The following is a 24,301-nucleotide window of genomic DNA, read 5'->3' as shown; positions in this document are numbered from 1 at the left end:
AAAATAGCCAAATGAGATAGAATAGAACGATATTTCGGTCAGCCAAAATGTTTATTGGGATTATTTTGTTTTGTCAGTCAATGACAACCTGTCATTGTCAATGCCACTTAAAAGGTGGTGTTGTTGTTTTGTTGTTGAACATCGTTTGAATGGACAACAAGGTGTTGTTTAGTTAGAATTTGCAACTCTTGAAGTATTTTAGAGGATATCAGTACCGTGCCATATTATTAACTGAACTTTTCAGATTATAATGCGCAAATCAATAGTTTGCCTTTAATATATCATTCAATGGTAATCCACTGAAGAATAGTAATCGAAAGGGAACCATTTCATTTAACTTTCACCATGACCAACTTAAAAGTAAGTTTGTTTAACCCTCTTACTCTCCCAATCCCTTATAAATCTACTTAACACCTTTATCATAGAGAACATCACTCCTTCTCTCTTTCTTCAGTAGATGTAAAGTGTGAGTGAACTAGATTATTGTTCTAATATAATAGCATTTATTGAGGATATGTGACGTCACACACTACACCAGCCCCATTTAAAAAAGCCAAAAATCATAATCTAAATTTTTGTATTTTTCATACAGTGTGAATTTTCTACAGGTGTGTCAACTTCAATCCTAAGACTTGGCTATTTGCAAATTCACAGCCCGTTAAACATGTAAATATACTGTAAATTTATGTTTGTGTAAGATCAATTTTATTATCTTTATCTTTCGATGCTTGCTTTCAATGCAGAAAAGTGAGTCTCACATCTAAATAATTTAAAACTGGTATTTATGAACAATAGACACAGCGTTTGTGTCTGATGTGTCTATATCGGGTAGCATTCAAAGTTCTAAGTCTATTTACATTATAAAGACATTTCACTTATGTTTATTAATCACTTTTCCTTAAATTTTCAGGTACTGAACAGCAGCACTGACAGTAGCTCAGGATCTTCATCAGACTCTAGCAGTAGTGTGAGCTCTTCAACTAGTTCTGGATCCGGATCAACCAGCTCTGACTCCGAATCATCCACCTCCGATACCCCAGCGACCACTGCCCCAGCCCAACCACCTAAATCTCCAGCTAAACCTGCACCTGAGGAAACGAAGAAAAAGGAGGAACCTAAACCAAGGAGACCGTCTAAAGTCAAAGTATCATCATCAAGTGAAGATGAAACCCCTAAACCTGCTAGCCCCAAACAACAGCCACCACGACGACGGTGCTCTGCAAAACCTAAATCCGCTGTCGCTGTATTGGCTAAAGGCAAATCATCAGCAAGACCGGCAACTGGAGGAAAAACTGCGAAGCCAGCACCCAAACCTGCAGCAAAAGCAAAAAATGACGCTTCTAGCTCAAAAAAGAAAAGTATATTTTCACCGGACAACAGCTCAGAATCAGAGTCTGAAAGCAAATCTTCCAAAAGTCCGAAAGGATCTCCAAGACCAAAGAGAAGCTCTCAGAAATCTAGTGATGAGAAAGATACATCCCCAGTTACCGCTGTAGATGTTGAAGAATCCGTCTCGAAAGATGGGAACAAACGGAGAAGTGGTAATAGATCCAGTGGACCGCCACCAAAGAAACCTGTCGAGGGGAAAAGCACAACGTCATGTTCTTCGAGTCAATCATCAGTCGAGTCCGTCTCCTCTGATAGCAACAGCGAACCGACGCCTAAGAAAGAACCGGCGAAGACTGGCAAAACTAAACCGCCCGCTTCTTCAAAGGTAACTTTTTACAGTTCTTAGGACAATGTTCTTTGGGTGAATTCACAAAGGTTTTATTGCAGATGTTATGTATCTGAATAATGATGCGAATCTGTAATGATAGAAAGTTTATTTGCATCAACTGAGACACGAACAAATAATTAAAAGTTGGAACATGCTAGATAGAGAGACACATCTGTTTCCTTGACGTAAATGTGTGCCGCAGTGATACATATTGGCGACAACTCAGTGTTGGGAATTGCTCAAGGAGCAAACATTGGTTTTCAGTCATCATCATAAACGGACACATTGAGCCGTCCAATGGACACGACTCCTCTTAAAATAATAAAAATACGTAAAATGCACCCCTATTAAATAAATAAATATATTAGGACAAATCACACAGATTGAGCTAGCCCAAAAGAAGTTCGAGACTTGTGTTATTGAGTGCGGAACAGTAGTGGTTGAGTTATAATGTTGGGAAATACATAAAGGAATGTTTGTAGAAACAAGAGGAGGCGTCGTGCCGCAAGCTCACGCGGTCGCTGGCGCGCGGCGCCGCCGGAGACTCCGACCACCGCGACAAGAGGTCACTCTCACATTCATTCATACGCTAACAGCCCGCAGGCTTCGCTCGGGTTCAAACATAAATTATACATACCTTCCACAGGAACAAGACTATCTATTGGTGAAAACCGCATGAAAATCCGTGCAGTAGTTTTTGAGTTTATCGCGAACAGACAGACAGATGCGGTAGAGGACTTTGTTTTATAATATGTAAGGATAAACTATTACAAAAATATATTTTTGCCAATCTGATAAACATTTTAACGGCAAATCTATACTATTATTACAAAGAGGTAAGTAAATTTGTGTCTATGTATGTTTGAGGCGGGTAATCTCCGAAACTACCGAACCGATTTTAGAAATTCTTTCACCATCAGAAAGGTACATTATCCAAGATTGCTATAGGCTATATTTTATGTCAAAATTCCCAGCGAAGCCCCGGGCAACATCTAGTATTTAATACATTTTTAAAATATATTTTTTGCATAGTAGGTATATAGTAAACATATATGCTGCAACCTACTAATATTACAAATACGAAAGTTTGTGAGGATGTATGTATGTCTATGCATATTTGTTACTCTTTCACGCCAACTCTACTGAACAGATTGTTATCAAATTTGGTACACAGGTAGAATTTAACCTGGAATAACGCAAAAGGTGCTTTTAATCCCGAAATTCCCACGGGAGCGAAGCCCGGGTTGCAGCTAGTTGCCTACAAAACACCTTAAACTGTGTAATACGTTAAACACTTAAAATTAGATTTTAAACTTTAGAGTATAAAGTAAAATCTCCATATCTAAGAATTTCTTGAATTCACAATCCAAGTGAAATATAGAATTTAACATAAATCAGTTCACCGTCGACGTAACTATCCAAGATATCTAGGATATTAACGTCTCGCTCAAAATACTTCAATTCACAATCTTGATGATCTACTACCAATTTTTACAATGATTTGCAGCAAGGACAATAAAAAAGCAATGAAAGCCCGATGTGTGCCCCGCTCGCCTCCCGAACCAGAACCAACGGAACCACAGGAAAGGCGGTGTCCTGTGCGGGGATGCGATTCATCAGGACATTTAGGCAAGTGGGAATTGTGGGAATATTGGGAATCATGAAAATTGAGATGCACAGAGATTGCCTTGTGCCGTGATTTATAGAGCACCTCTATAAGAATCGGGAAACCTTGACTATTCAGTCAAGGTTGTCACAAAATATTAAGACATGATACTGTATCTGTATCATTTAATGTTCCAAAAGATACAGTACTGCATTTAAGTCCAAACTCGTCTTAAGGCGCGTTGGCAACGGCTCGCTATGTCAGCATCTCTCAGTTCTTACAGCGCCTGTGAAAGCTTAATTTTTGAATAAATGCATCGATTTCAATTATTCAAGTCAATTTTTAAATTACATGGAATTTCTCAAAAAGTTACAAACTGCCGAGAAGAAATTTAGCGTTTCAGCTGTGAAAGAGAGACAGACAGACCTTTGCGATTGTAATATTAGTATAGAAATATAGTACCGGCCCGTGCAGGCGGCAAAGCGGCCCGGCACTTCACGTGGGCGGCGTGCCCGGTGTATCACAACGTGACGCGCGCGCAGTGCGCGGCCGCGGCGGAGGAGCGCGCGGCGGCGGCGGGCACGCGCCGGCGCGCGCTCGCGGCGCTGCAGCTGCGTCCGCGCGCGATGCCCACCATCGACCAGCGCGCCTACCAGCTCAAAGTTAAGGCAAGTGCTGATATACGTCATTAAGGAACTATTTCCCCGCTTGCTGATAATAATAAAATAGATGAAGACTTCACAAAATACCACTATTTTTGTTTTTGACATATAACATTTTATGAGGAATATGCCAGATTTGCTTCAAATTAAAAAAAAATACATATGTACTCCTTGGGGATATTGGGAAAGTGTCCTTAAACATATTTCTATGTAAGTTGTTCACTATTTATTTTTGTATTTATATGTTAGTTTGTAGCTACAAATATCACGAGCATGATACCTATCGTATCTTCTTTATCATTATCCAGGACATGCGCTCAAAATGGAAAGGCAGCCAGGAACTCCGCGACAAGCTCGCGGCTTCCACAGAAGAAGTTACAGAAGAGAGGGAACCATTGTTGGATGGTTTCGCCCCGGATTACGACTTACGATTGTTCCGCGAAGCCCAGGCCTTAGCTGCCGTAAAAGTTGAAGACGAATTGGGCGATCTGCCAAGTGATAAGGGAACCAGGTTGGAGTAATTATTTCATTTATTCAAGTACAGGCTATTTTCCGCAGCTTCGTCTGCGGTTTTACTATATATTTAAAAAAATAAACTTTGATAAACACTAACCCTATTCACCAAAACCATCGTCATTAATCACTATGGCTTTTGATGAAAACGGCATGAAGATTTTTGAGTTTATCGGGAACATACAGACAGACGTGGCCCGATAAGTAAAGTTCCCGGAATTTATTTTATAAAATACATAGTGATGACGTTCGTATATTTTAATTTACTAGCTCTTTGTTTTTTCATCTAGCCTCAATTAGAAACACTTTGCGATCCGTTTTTTTGCAAACGTTTATTATATTTAAGTCCGCTTCGTAGACCATTGAGAGCTTAAACTTAAGCTTTTATTACGGCGGCGAACACTAATAAAGACACTATTATACATTAGGAGACTGGATCACCAACATCATAGTTATTGAAATTGGTAAAATATGCTTTTCACATCAACAGATACGTAGTGATGGGTAAATACATGATGGAAGTGTGGTACCAGTCCCCGTACCCGGGAAATGCCGCGAGGGTGCCACGACTGTTCGTGTGCGAGTTCTGTCTCAACCACCAGCAGTCAGCTTCTGGGCACGCCAGGCATCGCGCCAAGTGTGTGTGGAAACACCCGCCAGGGGACGAGGTGAGAGTTCTGTCTCAAACCACCAGCTTCGAACCACACTGGTACACTGGTACAAAACAAACAATGAAAATATCACGACTTGTGTCAACTAGGGCACTGCTGACTGTACTGAAGCTAAGGGATCTCCGCAAGGAGGTGAAAAGTTAAAGGGACTCTTAAGAATTTTCGACACTCAAAAATCAAATCAAAGTCCAGGAAGGACCTCAGACCTCTGGACCTCGATAATGTGATCGAATTATAGTTATGTATGTATCGTATGCTATTGCCAATTCTTAACCACATTTCCCAATTTTCCCACTTGACTAAAAAGAGACGCGGATGAAATACGATATGTCAAAACAAGATATGGGAAAATCGGGAAATGTGTAATAATAACACTTGATGTTATTATTGTTATTAAAACTTCTAAACTAACAAAAATACTTCGACTTGATTCAGCTGGCGTGCAATTTGTACCTATTGCTACGAATAATAATTATATATTTTATTCTCTCTGTAGGTGTATAGAAAAGACAACCTGAGCGTGTGGCAAGTAGACGGCCGGAAGCACAAGCAGTACTGCCAGCAGCTGTGTCTTCTTGCGAAATTCTTCTTAGACCACAAGACTTTGTACTATGATGTAGAGCCATTCCTCTTTTACGTGATGACCTGCGCTGATGAAGAGGGGTGCCACGTCGTTGGGTACTTCAGTAAGGTCAGTACATTACTAACTTTCCTTTATTTCCCGATTTCCCCACAATTCCCACTTAACTTCATTATTGTGCTAAAAAGCATTTTTGAAATGTCCCGGAATCTTTTCCAAAACTAGCATAATTCCCGTGAGATACTCACGTTGCACATACATGAAGTCTAAAACTGTCTCTATCAACTTCATTTCCGTGTACAATTCCTATTAAGCCGTCACTAGTAGTTTGTAGCTTTGGTAAACATCATTTAATTTAGAATATGACGTAAAAAGTGCCTGTGAAGGCCTAATTTCTAAATAAATGATTGATTTTGATTTTGCTATTTTACCTAACGATCTACGCTGACGAAGAAAGGTGCCACATCGTCGGGTACTTCAGTAAGGTCCGTATTTGGTATTTTCCCGACTTTCCTAAAATTCCCATTAGTCTATTTTTCGTTGCCTGGACTCTTGTGATATATCTCAATATATTTCCCGCTTTTACCAAAATACCCGCGTCTACTATCTGACTGACACTGACAGCTGTTCATTTTTGAAGAAATTGGTCTTATTTCCCAAATTTCCCGGGAATTACCATAATTCCCATTCACGCAACTTATTTTCTAGGTCATTTTTGACATTGCCCGAAATCGTTCCCAAAACTGCCACAATTCCCGTGTGTTCCATAAAACTTGCAAATTCGAGTCAGTCTTCATGTACTGTCAACAGCACATCAACCTACCCAAATTCACTGCAAACTCGCCGCTATTACCGCGCCATAGAGGTTTATGCACCGTAACTAGATGTGCTGTTGACTGTACGTGACAGCAAACAAACACCAGTAATGCCGTTTGCTCTGGTACGGCCACGTCGTTCGTAAACATGAACCGGGTTATAAACCGATGAATTATACCAATCTGACTCATGTATATTGACGACCTCGGTGGCGCAGTGGTAAAGTTCTTGCCACTGAACCGAGAGTTCCTGCGTTCGATCCCCGGTCGGGTCATGATGGAAAATGATATTTTTCTGATTGGCCTGGGTCTTGGATGTTTATCTATATATGTATATGTTATAAAATATAGTATCGTTGAGTTAGTATCCCATGACACAAGTCTAGAACTTACTTTGGGGCTAGCTCAATCTGTGTGATTTGTCCGTATATATTTATTATTATTTATAGTACTCTTCGTAGGCCACCGCTTGCTCCGGGTGAAAGAAAACATTGTAGAACCTGCACACTGCTTTTGTTTACTAGATGCGACTATTCGCCAATAGATGGCAGTAGTAGTCGTGAAGGAAAAATTCAAATTCAAATAATTTATTCCGAAATTAGACCTTCACAGGCACTTTTTCACGTCATGTTTTATATTAAATAGTTATTTCTCACAAGCTACAAAATACTGGCATTCCGGAACGACCACTGCTGAGAAGAAATGCCGATAGAAACTCATTTGAACAGTGTTGGTCCCTATCATGCCAGAAGGGTTCACCATTATTGTTTCTTACAATATTTTTTCTAATAATATATAAAACTATATACATAATGTACATAGTCAAAAGTATATCAAAACAGGTTATGATTGTTATCCGAGGCTGATTAAAAATATATATAAATATAGATGTGAAACACAATTAACTTACACAAAAATGTATGAGAAACGAGATGACCCGTTCCCTCTGGCAGCGTTCACGAGTTGACGCATGGGTCAGCCATCGCGTAGCTCATTGATTGAGGGAACCTCACGACCCGGCCCACGACGCCACCACCAGGTTGAAATTTTAGATATGCTATGAATAAAATCTGATGCCGGCTTTACACCATCGCCACTCGGACTATCGGACTAATGCCAACGCGAATGCATGAACATTGCGTAGTTTGTATGAGTGATTTTATTTATCATAATAGAAAAACCAGCAATGTATACCGAATTCGCCAGATTCGGCGAACTGGACCGCGATATCACACGAGTGTTATCAATATCCACTAGAAGTTTACACGACAGCACGTGCATAAATTTTGTACGCATAAAATACATCGCGCTTTCTTTCTTACCCTCAGTCAACGTAAAACATATTTACCAATAGCTGTTGCCCGCGGCTTCGCGCGCGTTAACTTGCCACGTGAACAGTTATTTTTCCCGGATGAAAAATAACCTTGTCTTTCTCCATACTTGCGTCACGGGTAGAATATAACCTGGAATAACGCATAGGTTACATAATTTCCATTCCACCTATAAGCCTTCATACATCTAAACTTGATCTCCGATTCTCTCAACTTTTGGCTCTGACCACCCCGTAAGCAATAAAGACAATAGTGACCCTGTATATATTTTCAAAATTTTAACTGTAAGATACATAATGAAATACATGAAATATATCGAAAACCAGCGCCCGGTTCCACCCCCTACCACCCTGTCTGCAACTGCACCCCTCTACTACGTTACTACGCTGCCATTGAGCGGGCGTCAGCTGGCGGGTCGACGACCCCGCTCGATACGTCGCCGGTGTCTACAGATTTTAGGGGGTGCTAATATATTTACATATCTATCTTAAATGCGCGTGGTTCCGCCCTAAAGCTAATAATAATATATTAGGACAAATCACACAGATTGAGCTAGCCCCTGAAGTAAGTTCGAGACATGTGTTATGGGATACTAACTCAACGATATATTTCAATATACACATACTAGATAAACATCCAAGACCCGGGCAAATTAAAAAAATATCGTTTTCCATCATGACCCGACCGGGGATCGAACCCGGGACCTCTCGGTTCAGAGGCAAGCACTTTACCACTGCGACCGAGGTCGTCAACCCCTAGAATAGGACCACTCCTTGTTATCCCGTGGATGGATGTTTTACGATGTGACTGGACAATCCTCAGATAATTATAAAATATAATACATCAGGGAGGTAGTGTTAGTACACAAGCCTATGTGTTCGTCTGCCTTTAGCCAATATAACCCTTCAGTGACTAAGGGACACAACCTGTTAGGCACATCATATAGGGCCGATAGGCAACAATGGCATTCCTAAAAGGTTAAAAAGAGAGAGATCTATCTATAGACCAGGCCGCATACAAGTAACTATTTATATATGACTAACTGCGCTTCGCTCCCATGGGAATTTCGGTATAAAAATTACCCTATATGTTATTCCAAGTTATATTCTACTCGTGTACCAAATTTTATTACAATCGGTCCAATAGAATTTGCGTAAAAGAGTGACAAACGTACATACACACAAACTTTCGCATTTATAATCCTGTCCTATACTAGTAGTTCGCCGCGAACTTAGATCTCGCAAACAGAATAAATTTTTACAAAATTGTGAATATTTCAAAAACGACTGAACCTATTTTGATGCCCGACGAACTTAAAAATTCTATTGGCATAGGTACCTTTTAATTTCATCAAAATTGGACCAACGGTTAGAATGTTATCTCGTTACAAACATAAGTACATACAAAAAATGTATTTTCGCCCCAAGTGGAATGTTAGAAACAATAAAAGCGAAATTAAGTTTGTTTGTTTCTGCTGCTTTTTACACTTTATCTGGTTAAGCAATCTTGTTGAAGTTAGCCACAATCATGACGCGTAACATAGCATATAAAATACCTGTATATCCCTTTCCCTGGCACGTCTTGTGTAAACCAACAAATAGGTACATATTCCTCCTCATCGGTTTCGATGCGACTTTAAAGAATAATGAACAGATTAAATATTTTTTCTTATGTATATTTTTTTTTCAATCTAAGCCCAATAGCATTTCAAATTAAAGAATCATAATGTAAAATTCCAATGAACTTTTACCTACCTTCATCCTTCAAATGACAGACCCTCAGGATGTCAAAAGTTCATTGTCTGCGCGTGTTCGACCTTTGACTTCTTCTGTTTAACCCTGTGACCGCCAGGATTGAAGGCGCAATAGAAAATACAATTTAATATATGAAAATTGTACATACTCCAGCGGCTCGTATTTTATAAATATTACATATTATAATTTACTAGCTACCCGTCCCGGCTTCGCTCGTGTAAAAAAAAACAATACGGCAGAGGACTATGTATAAGTATTGTAATTTATTTTATACATAATCGCTTATATATACAGTCTCTCTCTCTCTCTCTCTTTCTCTCTCTTTCTCTTTCTCTCTCTCTCTCTCTTATTTACACATATACAATTAAAATTTCGAAGACTCAGCACTGATTTTACAACCGACTCCTTGGGAATGCTGTTTTTTATTGCCTATCAGCTTCCTAGAGGTATTTGTCCGTTTACGACATCCACGAGACGATATCGAATGGTCCTATTTTAGGGCGGAACCCCACGCTACCGCTTACACGTAAAGTACATATATCTAAATCTGTGACACTGAATTATATAATTGTTATTTCTCTATTATGTCCTCCCGCAATCCTCTCAGTTGAGGGACATAATTCTCAACTGCATTCTCAAAGAGGTTAACGTTTCGAATCTTTGCTATGACAATTGTCGGCACCTCTTTGCTCCCGTGGTACCTATATAGGAAAATATAAAAATATCCCATGTCACTCAAGAATAGTATAAAAGAATTTTGGATATCGGTGGAATAAGGTCGAAGATTGTATATAGTAATATGATACAAAAATTTTCTTTTTCAAATAAGTCCGGCAGGTCCTATCCTATTGACACAAATGACAAATTAGAATAGAAGTTTAAATTTCATTTCATTGCTATATGAATATAGACAAAAAACATCACAAACTCGTTAAAACTTTATTACGCTATTGATTGTATCAACAGCGAGCGTAGTATCGTAGCTCGTAGCACTGGACTCGTGACGTAGACGACCTGAAGCGCTACGGCGTAGCGACTACGATGTAGGAGCTACGCCGTAGTAGATTAAAGTGCTTTGAGCGGTTTTAAAAAAGGTGTGAATGTGAATGTAATTAATTGTCTAGTCCTAACGGATGGAAATATTAATCCTAAATTTGAATAATAAATGTATTATTTTCATACAATAAATGTATTTACTGTCTTACTTTGACCGAGACTTCGTTCGCGCGAAATTTACTATCGCAACAACATTGGCTTTTAAGTTTTTTAAACGTTTACCTAATCAAATTACTATTTAAACATACGTTTGTGCTAAATCCCGATAATATATTATGTATCTAATTGTAATAAATATACGGTAAATTATCAAATAACAAGTCATCCTAATTTTTTTTCAGTGTCTTAATTTTAAACACCCTTAACATATTAACTTATATCAATTCTTGATCTTTTGTATGAAACAAGAAAATACTGTAAAAAATTTACCAACTCTTTTACATATCAACACCAAATATCCCTTCACGTACTAATATAATCCTCTCAAAGGCAAGGGGCGCTTAATAGCATATTTTCGCATTGTGCACTCCCTTTAGACAAACAGTAGATATAGACAGACAGACACATAGAGCCAGACGGATGGTTTCGTCGAGACAGTGGGGTCAACGACCGATCCGTCCTGGATGCGTTACGGTGCAAAACTTTTCGCTTTCCCGTCTGTCCGTGTTTGTAGATAATAAATTTGCCTAGACTACTGGCAAAACCCCAATTTTGCCGTGTGGTTCCGCCCTACAACAGGACCACACCATATCCTCCCGTGGGTGCCCTACAAGGCAACTAAGGGGCATACCTAGGAACATACATTGTATGTATTTTTGACAAAAATCATTAAAAGACAACCGCATTCTTTGTGATATATTTTTATTTTTTTTTTTAAACTAGACCCAATAGTGGAAATTAGCAGTGGAACCTACAGTCCGGAACGAACAGATCGTAGTTTGATGTTGCTTGCTTTGAAAAATCATTTATCAAACTAATAAACTTCATTTGTCATTGATGAAGCTGGTCAATCCAAATATTTTCTAGCTAAAATTGTCAAAGTTTTTAGAAGATATAAGTGGAGACCTTTGTCCGCAGGCTGTGTAAAATAAAACCGGCTAAGTGTGAGTTGGGCTCGCACACGAAGCGGGCTCCCACACAACAAACGTGATTCTTTGCCCTTAAATATTTATTTTATTCTCTTTTTTTAGTATTTTTTGTTTTAGCGCCAACAGAAATACATCATCTGTGAAAATATATAACAAACTGTCTTAAATATCACGGTTCATGAGACACAGCTTGATGACAATCAGACAGATACCGGAGTCTTAGTGATAGAGTTTACGCTTTGGATCATCATCAAGGATTTAATAACGTTGTTCTTGTCAGTGGAGCAGCTTTCATTTACATTACTTTATATACAGGACCTTAAAAAGTTATTTTTTAAAATCCCGTCGACACCTATGGCATCCCTTTAGAAGAAAAGCCGTATCTTAAAGCTGCTTAAATATAATTTCCTTTCCCATAGGTACCCGAACAAGGAAGCCACCGCATGTCTCCTTCCCAGACGCTCGACACAAGTAATACAAATTTCGGTGGAACTTTACAACTTAGGTGTGCACAGCCCAGACGGATGGCGGGTCAATGACCTCCCCCCACATCCAGAATCGTTAAAAACCTCCCCCTCTTAAGTAAATAACTTAAGCTCCTTTACAGATATATATGAGGGCCCAAGGAATATTATTTAATTTTCTTTAAACTTTTTTCAATGTCAAATTTATTTAGATTCTTTACGAGTTAAGCGTGTGAGGTGCGTTTCGTCTATCTTTTGACAATTGGACGGTTTCGCTTCGATAAATTATATACCAGCGAAAAATTTTTTGTAAATGTTTTACATAGCTCGCAGTGTTTTATAGTAATCTTTGAATAAATAAATATTGATTTATTTAACTTTTCAAGTGAAAAGGAAATCGCTAACTATTAGGAAAAAACACAGAATTGGAATTGTATGGTGCAAAAAACACTAAAATAACACAGTCTAAAAATTTGATCTGTTAATAACTTCTTTCGGCATATCTTATCAGCAGTGGTCGTAGCGAAATGCTAGTAGTTTGTATTATTTAAATTATAATATGACGTGAAAAAGTGCCTGTGTATGTCAATTTCTGAATAAATGATTGATTTCGATTTTGCAACTATAGTCGACTTTTCTATCGATAATCACTCGTGTGCAACACTTGCTTTCATGAAGAGCGTATATTTATTTTCATGAAAAACGTATATTTCTCACGTTAGTTTAAATCTTTTCTTTTTCTTCCCCTCGAGTCGTGACAGCAGTTTTATTTTTTCAATTAATTTTTTACATACGTATGTATTGTCTACAGGAAAAGAACTCGTTCCTGAATTACAACGTGTCCTGCATACTGACCCTGCCGCCATACCAGAGACAGGGCTACGGGAGACTGCTCATAGACTTCAGTGAGTAAACACACACACTCTCTCTCTCTCTCTCTCTCTCATCTGAGCGTGTTCCCGGTTCCCTCCTCAGCTTGAGCGTCGGGTCCGCTTTCCTACTTTTTCGTCTCCTCTTCGCACGGTCGTCGGCGTAATATCGGCTGATGAGAATCTGCTTCAAAATGAATAAATAAATATTAATTTTATTTGGGTAACATACAAAATGGCTTGACATACAAATAATAACAATAATGTATAACACACATCAGTAAAGTTTTCACGATTAAATAACTCAAGTGTAGTGAGCAGGGAGATAATTTTCTTAAGGAGTTCTGTTGTTGACTTCATAGGACTAATTTTCTTAAGGAGTTTAAAAATGAACGCGAAAAACATAACACTATCCTTTGTGCATTCAAGCAAAAACTAAAGAAAAACTAAACATAACCTAATTACCTGTAAAATGATTTATAAAAGAAACCATGCCTACCCCAATTCGTGCACCTAGGTGTGAGTGGTCATCACGTGAGAAGGGGTTTGTTTTGGCGTGGGGGCGCGTCGCGACGGGGTCGTCGACCTCGATCGATGCAATATGGATCGGTCTGACCGTCTAGACTATGGGGGTAGGGGCGGGCCAAATCGAGACGCCGCGAATTTTATTAGCCCGCGCTTAATTGTTGTTTCAAGTCGATTGTAATGAGAGTTTATTGTGACTAGTTGCGCGCCTTGGTAACGCTCCATAGGGAATTTTCATGGCGAGCCGTTATGGTCATTTTTATATGACTTGAGATCGCACATCGTTCATAGTCGTAAGAACTAAAAATTAGTTATTGAATAGAATAAGAAAATAACAAAGATAATTTATTTATTTGTGGTCAGTGACGGGTAAAGTAATGGTCAGTTTTTTTTTTGTATGTTTTTATTTTTGATCTGAATTATTTTCACGCAATATTTAAAAATCTACCATTACATAAGTACCTTTATCCATGGCACGTCAAACATAAGATAATATTTTGCGAGAAATTATAACCGTCGATCGCGCAGTATCGAGACAATAGATATCTAACGACCATACGATCGGTGGCGCAGTGGTAAAGTTCTTGCCACTGAACCGAGAGGTCCCGGGTTCGAGCCCCGGTCGGGTCATGATGGAAAATGATCTTTTTCTGATTGGCCCGGGTCTTGGATGTTTATCTATATATGTATTTGTTATAAAATATAGTATCGTTTAGTTAATATCCCATAACAATTCTCGAACTTACTTTGGGGCTAGCTCAATCTGTGTGATTTGTTTGATATATTTATTAATAGATATACAATTCCGAAAAAGTTCTCAAGTCTTGAGATTATGTTTTTGTCTTACAAATACTAGTATTAAGAGAGAAGAAGGGAACCATTTTTCCATCCAGCCAGATTTTTACCACAAAATAAACAATTGACATGGAAGTGAGATGCTTCAAAAACGCAGAAAGAAGGAAAGAAGAATACTCACGATGTATGAAAAAAATCCAGATAAACAAACTATCGCATTTGTAATATCAAGTTGGATTAAATGAGAAGCTTTGTTTTGATAGTTCGTTGGATGACAATATTGCTACTAACAATGATGAATGTTAGTCACTATTGTGTGTATTTTGGTATTTATTTTAAAGTAATTGTTTATTGGCTCAACTCGACAACGCTATGTGTCTCTATTTTAATCGATACTATTATTATAAAGAGGTAAGCGCTTATGAGTTTATGAGTTTGTATATTTGAGGCGAGTAATCTCCGAAACTACCGAACCGATTTTAATAACTTTTCACCATTAGAAAGGTGCATAATTCAATATTGCTGTAGACTAAGTTTTATCTCAAAATTCCCACGAAAGCGAAGCCCCGGGCAACATCTAGTTAAAAAATATAATTAATAAACTAATTTCTAATTTGTCAATGAAAGTTGTTAGTTGTGATAAAAAAATCGAATACACAAATTATTGATTGATAATTGCAATAAATTGCGTTCAAAACACTAATTAATCCAAATTAACGGCCAGGCAAGAATTGTTGTGTGCGATGTAAAAAACCCATCAGTTCCGGTCTGTCAAATGTCCAGTGATAGTCAACGGGCCGTCCAAGACTGGACTTATTTAAAACATCCGGATTGTCATCTATCTCTCGGCGTTCTTCTTCGCGTGTTCTCAGTTACGGACGCCCCGCTAGCGTAGAAAAAATTGCCTTTAAATTTGGAAGATATGACTATGATTTTCACCTGTCTCTCTCATCCTTACATAATCCATAATGCCGGTACCATTCGGAGCTATGACGCTGTGAGTTCCGTGAAACCGTGAAAAAAAAAAAACCTGACAATACCTTTTGTAGATTCGAATTTTACGACCAGCCTCTAATTCTTTATTACAGTTTATGAGGCATATTTTCATGATGACCTCTGAAATATTTGTACTCATTATTTGTCAGTGGTTCTGCGTGTGTTGTGCCCGTTCTGTGTGTCCATCGGACACGATACTGTTAATATATTGAGTGTTGTCCATTTATTTATCTACTAGCCATTTCCCGCGGTTTCGCCCGCTTGAATTTCCCACGGGTACAGTCCTTCTCTACACTCCAAAATACATGTCAAAATTTCAAGAAGATTGGTTGAGTAGATAGAGCGTGAAGAGGTAACAAACAAACTTACTTTCGCAATTTATAATATTAGTTAAGATGTACCCAATGAGATACTACGAGAATATGCGGACAGAAACTGATAGAAAAAGTCTCGTTTCGGTCGGTCTGTTTCTCTGAATGTTCTAAATGAAAGTCGCGCACGGATACGCGGCCTGTTTCCTTGTCACGTCACGTGATAACTCAACTTTTTTTTATCGTGTTAAGTTTTTCACCTTATACTTTTACAACCGTTCGTTTATTAACAAATATATCATACATACGAAAGTTTTCATGTGTGTATGTATACTGTGCCGTGCCGATATAATAAAACCGAATTAGTTATTTGTTTTCGCCACATACGGATAGGTAAGTATTATGTTTTATTTTATTTTTTGTGTAAAACCGGTAGTTTAAACATAGTTTTTGTGTCCGTTTATTGTGAAATTTACGGAACACTTTTTTCCAAACGCAACAGGTATACTAAAACTGTGGAGATACCTCTGTGAAATTGTGAATATTAAATTGGACACACGACAAAATTGAACATTTTACAGGTCTCTTCGTCGAGTTTACTTAAAGCGCATTACATAGCCTCTAGACTGCAGTTATTTTTGAGTTTATCGTGTACAGACAGACAGTCACGGTAGAAGACTTTGTTTTATTATTTAAGATAGGTATTCGAACTATATTGAGATTTCAGTTATCTAATAGTACACACAGACATTACAGGCGTCTCGATTGATTCGTTGATCAGTCTAGACACATGATTATAAACCTATTTCGGTATAAATGCGTAGCTGCGTCCGGGGCTCCCCTCCCGTGAGAATTCCAGGACAAAATCCCTTTGTATAAATCTAGATCGTATCCGACCAGTGTACCGATTTAAATTGTGCATTCATCTGAATTTGTCCACATGTTTACGCTCGAAAAGGAACTTCACACAATTTCATAAACATTTTAGTCTTGTAAATATTTGTTTGATGTTTTATTTTATATTTAGTTCATAGATTGCTGGTTCCCTATTTTTATGTCATAATTTAACATGGGATACTTTTACTTATCATAATATAATTACGCACAATATTAATTCGGCATAATGTTGTAGGCACAATTTTTTACGCATAGGTACCTACCATAAGCATAACAATATTTAAGCATAATATTCTAAAGCATATTGGCGGCTTATGGGTGGCCCAAGGGCCACTCCGCCGCACCCTAACCTACTGCTACACTATAGCTTTATGCAAATCAAAATTATGGTAAAATATATTAGCCTAAACTATAATTATGCTTATTGAATAGGTATGCCAAAAATGAACATGCGAACGTGTAGCACGATACTAACGTCCACACGTTGTATCTTTTCCCATATCGTGTACGCATCGTGTAAAAAATGAGAGAACGTGCGGACACTACGAAAAGTGTTTTACGTTTCATGGTAGCCCCCCAGATGATTCCCAGGTCTACGCGGACGATGTAGCGGGCAAAAGCTATTATTATAATTATGAAATTAACATTTGTGACTATTTGTCTACTATAACTTCGTCCTTTACTTGCCGCCAACATCGCCATATAATTAAGATTTTTATGTATTTTTCACAGGTTACCTCCTCACGAAAGTGGAGGGCAAGGTCGGCTCCCCGGAAACTCCGCTCTCGGACTTGGGTCTCATATCCTACAGGTCTCATTTAATAATTCTTCTTCATAGTCGTATTCCTCATGGCTGAGGGTCGTGGTCATTACGTAAAATTAAACACACACAACAGCTTTATTGGCATTAGTAATGGAGTGGTTTGCCATTGCCTTCTCCATTTCACACACAAGTTAATAATCAACCAGTGTGCAGGTTTCCTCACGATGTTTTCCCTCACCAGAATCAAGTGATGGTCGATAAAAACTACTATACATGGGACAGAATGGTATACAAACTCATGTGGCACGAGTGGGATTCGAGACCTTTCGAGCCACAGGCTTGTTTAATATTCAAAATAAAGGAAATAACAGATCGGTTAACATCAGACAGGGAGAAGTGAGGGATTCTGAATTGCTGTACCGACCTCATAAAGTGGGATAAGGGTAGACGAATGATAAGTATACAAGTTTATTTGTTAGGCAAATCAAGACCCCCGACTTTCACTATTCATTTCGGTACAACTTTTGGACGGCTGAACCGATTTTCGTGAAACATGGCTTATAAAATTGTCTATGACTCAAATAAAAACTAAACGAAAATCGGTTCATCCGTTTGGGAGCTACGATGACACAGACAGATACACAGACAGTCACGTTAAACTTATAACACCCCTCTTTTTACGTCGGGGATTAAAACATGACTTTTAGTAGTTTTAGTAAAAATATTACCTGTCAGCTCTATATGAGTCTATTCACGCCCTCTTCTCATTTTTTATATTGACATGCAAATATATTCATCATAGTCGTATTCCTCATGGCTGAGGGTCGTGGTTATTACGTGGAATGAAACACACACAACAACTTGGCATTATTAATGGAGTGGTTTGCCATTGCCTTCTCCATAAAATGCAAATATGTAAATAAATAATTCGATCGTCCAGGTCGTATTGGAAGGAGGCATTGCTCCGGAGACTGTGTTCTGCTCCCGGCTCCACTCTCTGCATCAGGGACTTGAGCAAAGACCTCGCTATCGCGTCCTCAGACATCGTGTCCACGCTACAAGAACGGGGCTTGATGAAGTATTGGAAGGGCAAGCATATTGTGCTCAAGAAACAGGTTTGTTCATCTTGTTTCAGAGTTTTTTTATACTAATGCTAGCTGTTCCACACGGTATACAATATATATAAATAAATATATTACGACGACACTTGTGTTATGGGATACTAACTCAACGATACTATATTTTATAACATACATATATGTATAGATAAACATCCAAGACCCGGGCCAATCAGAAAAATATCATTTTCCATCATGACCCGACCGGGGATCAAACCCGGGACCTCTCGGTTCAGACGCAAGCACTTTACCACTGTACTACCTTGTGGCAGGTAGACTTTAGGTATACACTATAGTGTACTAACTAAACTGTCAATCAGTGTGCAGGTTTCCTCACGATGTTTTCCTTCACCGGAAGCAAGTGGTGGTCAATAACTACTATTTTATAAGTCAGATTGGTCTACCAAACCAACTCATATGGCGTGAATAGGATATGAACCTGAGACCTGTCGATCCACAGGCGGGCGTCTTAACCATTACAGCACCACCGCTTCCTATTAAATTAAATTAAAATGATTTATTTCACAAAACATTATATCGTTATTTATACTTATTAGATTTTTTTTAAGCAAAAATATGTTTGCGTTAGAAAACCTCTCTCTTCTATCATTCATTATTAGATATTAATATTACCCAATACAATATCAACATAAAGTACAAATACAAAAATTATTGCAAAGTTATATTTTGGATATATATTCTGGATGAAAGAAAGGGACACATTTCCATTATTCTATCGTATAGGAGGTGTTGGAGGAGGTGTCGCGGCGCGCCGGACGCGCGCGATGCGTGGACGCGTCGTGCCTGCGCTGGGGCGCGCCGGCCGCGCCGCCGCCGCGCTGACGTCGCGCGACCAGCGCGCGCCTCGCCCGCGTCTCCAGGCCCGACAGCAGCGCAGCGCGCGCGTTGCTCTAGGTAACTACACGCAGCTCCTCACATTGTTACTTCATCCATTCATTCAACTCGTAACTAGTTCTTTAGTTCGCTCAGTTCTCACATTGTTACTACATTCATTCGACTCCTAACTATAATAATATAATAATAATAACTTTATTCACCAAAGAAAAAAAGTACAATAATTGACAGAATCATTTTACTCTGCACTAAGCGATGCTTGTGTCGCAGCGTCCAGAACATTTTCAATTTACATTACGATTTTTACATGTTCATCGTATCATACATAGTAATAAACACAATATAAAAACATACATATATCATAAACACAATTTGAAGTAACAGAAGAAATACATTACTCAGCGACGCGTTTAGCACTAAAAGCTATACTTAAATACAATATTCATTACAATATTGCTTTAAAAATTATGTTGTAGTGAAGAAATTTACAATGATACATTTTATTAGAAGAGACTAACTAGTTCTTTAGTTTGCTCAGCTCCTCACATTGTTACTTCATCCATTCATTCAACTCGTAACTAGTTATATAGTTCGCTCAGCTCCTCACATTGTTACTTCATTCGTTCATTCGACTCTTCAAAAGGGTAACTAGTTCAGTAATTCGCTCAGCTCTACACATTGTAACTTCATTCATTCATTCACCTCTTCATATTGTTACTTCATTAATTCTCTCAGCCCCTCATATTGTTACTTAATTAATTCTCAGCCCCTCATATTGTTACTTCATTAATTATCTTAGCTTCTCACATTGTTACTTCATTAATTCCCTCAGTTTTGAGAAAATCAGATTAATAACCTACCTTTCTCTCTCGTTTTCTGCATAGAAGGAAAACCATTTGCAAATAAAAACAAGTGTCTCTTTTCAAGGGTCCGACCTACTCAAGCCTGGTGGTGAAGCGCGGGAACGTAACGACAATCGTCCGTTGTCGCCGATACCCCCAGCCTGAGTAGATTCCCACAATAGTCCAATTTCATGTTACAGGAACTTTTTTAAGTGAGTGAAACCACAATGTATACAATAAAAATGGCAGGTACAAGTAGTCAAATTGAGTTACAGGAACTTTGATAAGTGAGTGGAAATATTACTAGTTTGCAGTTGTCGCACATGAAGCTATAGATAAGCCTGAAGCCAGCACTCCTTACAACTTTTTGTTGCAAGGTACATAGATTGCTATCTCGTTCATCAGTAAGGCTGACCTCTCTTTCTTATGCATTGCGAGGTATATACTAAGGTGTACTAACCGTGTAATTATATCTTTCAACGCGCAAGGAGAGGGTCAGCTACCGATGAATGAGCTAGCAATACAATACTTTGGATCATAAAGTTTTTGAGTGTTCTGGCTCCTTACCTATAGCTCTATGTTGACGCCGGATAGTATATAGGTACCTAGTTTAATTATCGGTTTTTTATTAATGAGTGGAATTATAAACGCATAGAGTAGATATTTAGACAATTGTGTGCAAAATGCTTAGTCAAAATATAAGTTTCATGAACTTTAATATAAGTGAGTGGAAATATCGTCGAGCACATAATACAATTACTGGATATTTGCGATTGGATATATAATATACAAATATATTTAATCCAATCACAACTTTGCTGTGAAACTTCAATACCGCATGGAGTAACGTTTGTGTTGTTCGCATATGCGCGGTATATAACCAGAACGTCAAATTAATTTTTAAAACTGACCTTCCACAATATCTGCACCCTAGCAGTCAACTCGTTGACGTTTATCTGGATATATACACTTAGAAAACCCCATGTATACATGTACAGTCTGTCTATAAACAGAAAATACTGGGAGCTTATCAACCAATCTTGACCATTCTATTTGATATTGCAATGGCAAAATATTTAGTTCGCTCGTAAAAATCCGTTTTCTAGTCTTTATATACAGACCGTATGTTGAAACACTTCTGCCGGCATCGGATGAGAAGCTGAAAAATATGACACATTGTGTCGACCTCCATAGTGAAACTAAGAAAATTAACAAAAATATCTAGACCGTTATTTTCCGACTCCGAATATGTAAATAATTTATCGGAAAAGAGATTGCTTTCAGAGTCACCCTGTTATTAAAAAAATATATTTACTAATACTTTAAGTATGTTTTGTCTCGTTCTGTCAATGTCAAAGTGTGATGTCACAAAACATACTTTAACTTAAAGTGGACTTTATCTTTTTTTAAGTATAACAGGGTTAGATTCAGACAACATTATTATAGCACTTGCGGATATACCCAAACCATGCATTGCATATATTGACCATTTTTTCAAAATTTTACTAAATGTACAAATTATAAAATTGTATATCATAAATGTAGGAGAAAAATTGCAATAATTGACATACATATATAGATTCTGTATATATATATGTTTTAGTATTCAATACATTATAACTGGATGTGATAGTGATAAATTGTAGATTATTTTCCAAATTAAAACTTCAAATTTATGCTATTTATAAAAATTTTAAATTGGTACGTTTGTGTGTTGGTTTACTAAGCTTATACTATTGTCAAAACGAAAATCAATGTTATATTAATTTCCTTTAAGAAGTGTAAAAAATTTATTCATATAAAAATGTGAAAATTGATCAATGTTAGCCTTTTAGTTAATTAAATATGTATAGTTTGTACTTTTGTAAAGTTCAATTTAGTTAATATGTATTTGTCGTTAATAAGTGACTGTAATATATAGAATGGTAAATGTTTTTTTATTGCTGCTAGTGGTCCATATAATAATACTATAACTCCATATTCACTAATAATAGAATTCTCAATACTACAGCAGCAGAAGAGTCACAACCGATCAGGGTTAGCTGCCATCAAGTCAAATCAAACACTTTTTTCATGTGTCAAAAACAAAATGACATAAGGCTTGTATGATATTGGGCACAAGTGACGTCACAAATGTTGTAGTCAAAAAGCGTTTTAATTATATTTTAATGAGAACAAAAATACCAAATGTTCTTATGAATAAAATTAAAGTGACGCTTGATTATTGTGTTTCTTTATGTAATTGCATTTATACATATTGTTTTAGTCACAGATAACAGGATTCAGTCACATATTGAAACTGGGTAGCTTGTGAAAGAAACAGTTTCATGAGTGCCTTTATTCAAATTCAAATTATTTATTCAGAAATTAGACCTTCACAGGCATTTTTTCACGTCATTTTTAATATTAAATAGTTATTTCTCACAAGCTACAAACTACTGGCATTTCGGAACGACCACTGCTGAGAAGAAATGCCGATAGAAACTCATTTGAACAGTGTTGGTCCCTATCATGCCAGAAGGGCTTACCATTACTTTGTCACGTAAGTTCATTATGTACTTAGTCAAAAAAACTTTGTCTTTAAAACCGATATGACATTCTATTTAATTCAATTGTATTTGTATGTGTGTTTTAGCAATAAACAAATTGTTATTTAAATACTTAAAAATATAGGTTGTTAGTTTAAACACCGTTATCACTCAAGCCGCTCAGTCCCCGCGTACTAGCGCAACCATGACATTATTTCTTACAGAAAAAAAAGATATTTTAACAGATTATGCCACATTAGATAAAGAATTTTCTTAGAAAGCGTATTATAGTTTTCTATAAAAAAATGTGGTCACAGTTGACAAGTTTTTGCGGCTACCGTTTTTGATTTAGTCAATTGTGACTACATTGTGTAATAAACATCTATAATACTTAATAATTAATTATAATGTCCTTGGTTGCGGTGAAGTTTGTTGCGCCCTTCTTTTTGGATTCATGATGCTAAATCTCTTATATCATGGATAACTTGCGTTTAACCTAACACTTTGTATAACTGACTTTAAATCATATTAATAATATTTAACTGTTCTACAACTTGTAATGTATAATGGTGTGTTTTTAATGTATTTAGATATTATATTAAATTTGTTTTTTGTTTCATATACTAATGCGTCTAATTTACGAAACATATATACAATGAACCACTGTAATGTGTTGATATAAAATTTTATGTATTCTTTCTCCCTCGTCCTCGCGTGTTCCAGGTTACATTCGGACCTGTGACATACCAAAACCCCTTGGCTTTCGCGTAATCAATCAACCTTTAAATTCTGAAGATTTGGCTATGCTTTTACAACCGGCTGCCTGCCTGACGTCAACCCTCTTCGAGGACGCAATTGTTACCTCAGCTGTTAAGACATGTTCCTTAGTCGCTTTTTGCCGTGGGAGGATTTGGACTGGTCCTATTGTGGGGCGGGCCCACACGCCAGGAAGATTTTATGTATTCTCATAGTTCTTAAAATAATGCAATAATTCTATTCGTATTCATATTATCGATCACAATTCGCATTTTCTGTGTACAGTTTTTCGGTAAATACATACGAGTATTTTATTTAAATAGTGTATTATAGAAGTAACGTCCAGAATTATTTATTGTTTTAATAATAGCCATATAAATTTATGCTATATGGTTATATGACGCGCCTCACACTGCCACCTGCTGGCGGCATGTATGAAACAAACGTGTTGTTATACACGTAAATATACAACTAAAGACATTGCCATATCATATCTATCGTTTCGCTTCGCTCATACAATAAAAACGCGTATTAGAAACACGCGGGAAAAAACGGGATAGAGCGCTTATCTTCTGTCCCTCATCGTGTATACGATTTTATAATGCGCCTGTCTTTTGCTTTGAGTTGTATGGCTAAATTGCATGATTTAATCAAATCATTTCTTTAGAAATGAGACCTTTACAGGAATTTTTTCAAGTCAAATTATAAATTGTTTATAGTAATTTCTTATAAAGCTACAGACTGTTGGCTACGCTATAGCTTATTGTCTTTAGTTTGCCATGCCATGTT

The 24,301-nt window shown here is 37.5% G+C and overlaps 1 protein-coding gene across 1 annotated transcript; it reads left to right on the top strand.

Moving 5' to 3' along the window:
• Positions 1-109: 109 nt before the first annotated feature.
• On the top strand, positions 110-23,375 carry chm (chameau). The gene is made up of 13 exons (XM_053756259.2): positions 110-360; positions 911-1,714; positions 2,200-2,282; positions 3,225-3,346; positions 3,798-3,991; positions 4,294-4,496; positions 4,989-5,166; positions 5,666-5,860; positions 13,069-13,162; positions 17,383-17,461; positions 18,354-18,528; positions 19,276-19,446; positions 20,314-23,375. Exons 1-12 carry the CDS (start codon positions 346-348, stop codon positions 19,372-19,374), a joined length of 2,241 nt encoding a protein of 746 aa, XP_053612234.1. The 5' UTR covers positions 110-345; the 3' UTR covers positions 19,375-19,446; positions 20,314-23,375.
• Positions 23,376-24,301: the final 926 nt, after the last annotated feature.

The sequence above is a fragment of the Plodia interpunctella genome, chromosome 16 (assembly GCF_027563975.2).
Source record: "Plodia interpunctella isolate USDA-ARS_2022_Savannah chromosome 16, ilPloInte3.2, whole genome shotgun sequence".
Classification (NCBI taxonomy): domain Eukaryota; kingdom Metazoa; phylum Arthropoda; class Insecta; order Lepidoptera; family Pyralidae; genus Plodia; species Plodia interpunctella.
The sequence above is the reverse complement of the archived record's forward strand: the minus strand, read 5'-3'. Positions and strand labels throughout refer to the sequence as shown.

Coding starts and splice junctions, on each gene's coding strand:
- chm (XM_053756259.2), top strand. Junction 4,497..4,988: donor CCAAGTGATAAGGGAACCAG/GTTGGAGTAATT, acceptor TCACATCAACAG/ATACGTAGTGATGGGTAAAT. Junction 13,163..17,382: donor GAGACTGCTCATAGACTTCA/GTGAGTAAACAC, acceptor TATTTTTCACAG/GTTACCTCCTCACGAAAGTG.